The sequence below is a fragment of the Triticum dicoccoides genome, chromosome 6B (genome assembly GCF_002162155.2).
Source record: "Triticum dicoccoides isolate Atlit2015 ecotype Zavitan chromosome 6B, WEW_v2.0, whole genome shotgun sequence".
In the NCBI taxonomy this organism is placed as follows: Eukaryota; Viridiplantae; Streptophyta; class Magnoliopsida; order Poales; family Poaceae; genus Triticum; species Triticum dicoccoides.
Genome location: NC_041391.1, coordinates 550,971,247 through 550,974,381, shown reverse-complemented (window position 1 = coordinate 550,974,381; position 3,135 = coordinate 550,971,247). Strand labels below are relative to the sequence as shown.

The 3,135-nt window shown below is 44.4% G+C and overlaps 1 protein-coding gene across 1 annotated transcript; it reads left to right on the top strand.

Moving 5' to 3' along the window:
• The first annotated feature begins 885 nt into the window (after positions 1-885).
• On the top strand, positions 886-1,538 carry LOC119326716. Its single transcript, XM_037600338.1, has 3 exons — positions 886-1,131; positions 1,258-1,359; positions 1,452-1,538. The coding sequence occupies exons 1-3, from the start codon at positions 886-888 to the stop codon at positions 1,536-1,538; spliced, it is 435 nt and encodes a 144-aa protein (XP_037456235.1).
• The last annotated feature ends 1,597 nt before the right edge of the window (positions 1,539-3,135 follow it).

The window sequence follows — 3,135 nt, the reverse complement described above, 5'->3', positions numbered from 1 at the left end:
GGGCAACGGGTGGTAGGACGAGGAGAGGGAGGTGGAGACAGCAGAGGAGCTGGTAGGAGGAGGAGAGGAAGGTGGAGGCGGCAGAGAAGCCAGTAGGAGTGGGAGAGGGAGCTGGAGGCGGCGGAGGAGGGAACGGGGATGACGGGGACAGATCGTACTACACGCCGGAGGACGAGGGCATCACACCGCCTACCGATTCCTTCCGCCTCGTGTCCCGGTTACATGGCCGTTGCTGTGGTCGCCCAGCACCGACCGCCTTGCCACGATTAGCTCTTGGATATGCAGACGAGCGGATGTGGTCCAGCGCGGCCGCGTACGGGCTGCTCCCACGGTTCGTCCTTTCTTCATGGTCATGGAGCTATCTCTTATTAGATCTGATGATATCCCTGTTTGTGGTGATTGGGTTGGTGTAGATGAATCGACAACTAAGCTCGGAGACGTGATATGGTGCTCGGTGTAGGTGGCCATGGTGGACCTGAAGCTGGCTGAGATAGCGATGGGGTTAGTGTTGTGCTCCTCCCGTTCTCATTAACCAAATAGTGCAGACTGTGGCTGCATGACTGGTGTATATATCCACTTGGATGACCAAAATCAAACTGATAGCAAGAACCAGATATAGTGCTAAGTTATAGTTCGTCAACAGATCCATATTAGTTCAGAGATCCGCACAACAAATCTGTACATTCAGAATGACCACCAAAATCCATCAGTACAATTAACTAGATTGGAAGAATTTATTTGATCAATATGTGCACATGAAACAATAAATTAACCCGTGTGAACTATATTTGAGTTAAGAAAAAATTGTTCGATATTCTTTTTGCGCTGCAGATCGAGCGGCGGCGCTCCCTATTCGATCGGGAGTAGGAAGACGGTGGCGAGCACATGGCGGACGAGAGGAGGAGCAGGAGGGGAGGCACGGAGGCAGGTCCATATGCGTCAGACGCGCGCGTTCGCCCGCAGTCAACGCGGACACAACGGCCGTCCATGGCGGCTCGGGTCGATGTAGGAGGACGAGGGGAGGAGCTCTTGAGGCCCGACACCGAGAATGGAGTGGAGGCGGCTGGATCTGGCGATTCTGGAGGGGCTGGCGACGAGCGGCTCCGTGGGGTTCAAGCGGTGGCTTCCATGATGGTTTGTCAGATATATTTCCATTTTATGCATGGGTTGATCCCTCCCCTGGATACTGTCAAGGTTTGCATTTCAATGGAGTATTGCATCATTTTGCTTTAATTATTTAAACTGCCTAAATGGTACAAATTGATTGTAGGTATGACCGATCTGGTTTCCCCTTTTGTTGTTCTATACGAGGATGATGTAGATGCCTTTTGGTGTTTTGAGATGCTACTGAGAAGGATGGTAATTTGTATCTATGTCAAACTATACTGGCATATGTTAGGTTGGTATTTTTGCATGACTTAATGCATGATATAAATTCGGTTGCATCTCAGCGTGAAAATTTCCACCTCGAGGGACCGACAGGAGTTATGAAGCGGTTGGAAGCATTGTGGAAGATCATGGAATTGATAGATACGTAACTAATAAACTGGTAAGGATCAAACAGGCAAATGGAGTCCTAATTTTCTGTTGGACATTCACATGATATGGTTCTATGTTTGAGGCTTCAACAGACTGCGCATGCCTCAAGATTTGAGGTGTGAGTGTGCGACTTGATTTTCTGTGTTGTTACAGTTAATCGGTAGTGGATAAATCAAATTTTGTTATGTAGATTGGTAAAACTAATTAAGTTAAAATTTTCTTATTTATGGGTTATAATTTCTCACTCCAAAAGCAGATTTGTGTATGTTTAATAGATTTTCATAGGGATATAAGACTAGAAGTGTGGATGTTTTGTCAATTTTCAGAGGGAAATAAGCAACAGAATACACATAAAAACATGGCTGCTTTGGGAAATTTTGGATTTTACCCATGCTCATGCATGATGGTAGTTGTTGCGAAGCTCATCTTATCAATCCATCATGAATCATCCCAGCACAACAAATTGTGTATTTAGTTCATCACAAACACTAGTATCTCGGGGATAATGGAGGTAAATCAAAGCTCAATGTTGAACCCTTGGTACCTCCTCCATGTTATGTTAGGACAAGAAAACAACCCAAGGGGCACCAAACCATTTATGCTCAGCTAGCGTCAGATTTTTGTTTTTGCATAATTAAGATGACAAGTTTGCAGAAATACGATACTAGCTAGCTAATTTTAATCCCATTACAATGTTATAGATAGCTTCCTGAGCATACATGCGTCATTGCTCCATGTTTTTACACCAGCAAGTGGCACATTTTGAACTAACCTGGCCCTTTCGCCGGGCTGACAAAGTTGAGTTTTTTTTTCAATTTTGCTGAGGAGTCTGCATACATATGCTGCGCACGCGCTCGCCCTCTGCTCAGACACTGTCAAGGCTCTCGACCTCAGCCAACGATCTGCCGAAGATAACGTGGCAGCCACCAACTTGTGGTTGCTCAGCGTGCGCTCCTTCTTCCGGTTACACAGCGACCACGACAAGATGACGGTTCTGGTCTCGTCTTTTAGGATGGAGGCCTTCAACTGCATTTTCTCATGGACGAACTGACCAACACAACATTCCTTGCTTCAATTTCTTTGTCGTAGAAGCTGAAAGTATATGGTCTGAATTTATATTATAGAGTGTGTGTATGAGAACTGATTCAGAGTATGTTGGTCATTTGCGTTCTGAAGCTTTTGTTGTATGATTTCTATGGGAGAGAATGATACACGAGCCAGTAATAATACAACTAAGTTTGTGAACATATCATTACAAAATGGTTGGCTAGATAATGTACGCATTCTACTATATATGATCATTTTCTTTGTAGCTATACACTTATTTAGAATACTATACAATTTTATCTATAGCTCATTTTGTTAGGAATGATAGTAAAACGAGGAATGTTTTTCTACTTGTCGATCTTCTATCCCCTATCCACCTAGTTTCACTCATGTTCCCACTTTCAAAGAACGGACGTGGATATGTGGGGTCTTGAACATGTTTTGATGTTCATTGGGGGCATTTGAAATTTTTTTCTTCCGTTGCAATGCATGGGCATGTGTGCTAGTCATAATTAAAATCCTTGAGATCCAAAATAGTGGGTTCATTGC

What these genes read in the sequence shown, in the direction of transcription:
- LOC119326716 (XM_037600338.1), top strand. Translation starts at nt 886, where the DNA reads ATGGCGGACGAGAGGAGGAGCAGGAGGGGAGGCACGGAGGCAGGTCCA. An exon ending in TTCAAGCGGTGGCTTCCATG is followed by an intron (nt 1,132 to 1,257) that starts ATGGTTTGTCAG and finishes CCTAAATGGTAC; the next exon opens with AAATTGATTGTAGGTATGAC. An exon ending in AGATGCTACTGAGAAGGATG is followed by an intron (nt 1,360 to 1,451) that starts GTAATTTGTATC and finishes GTTGCATCTCAG; the next exon opens with CGTGAAAATTTCCACCTCGA.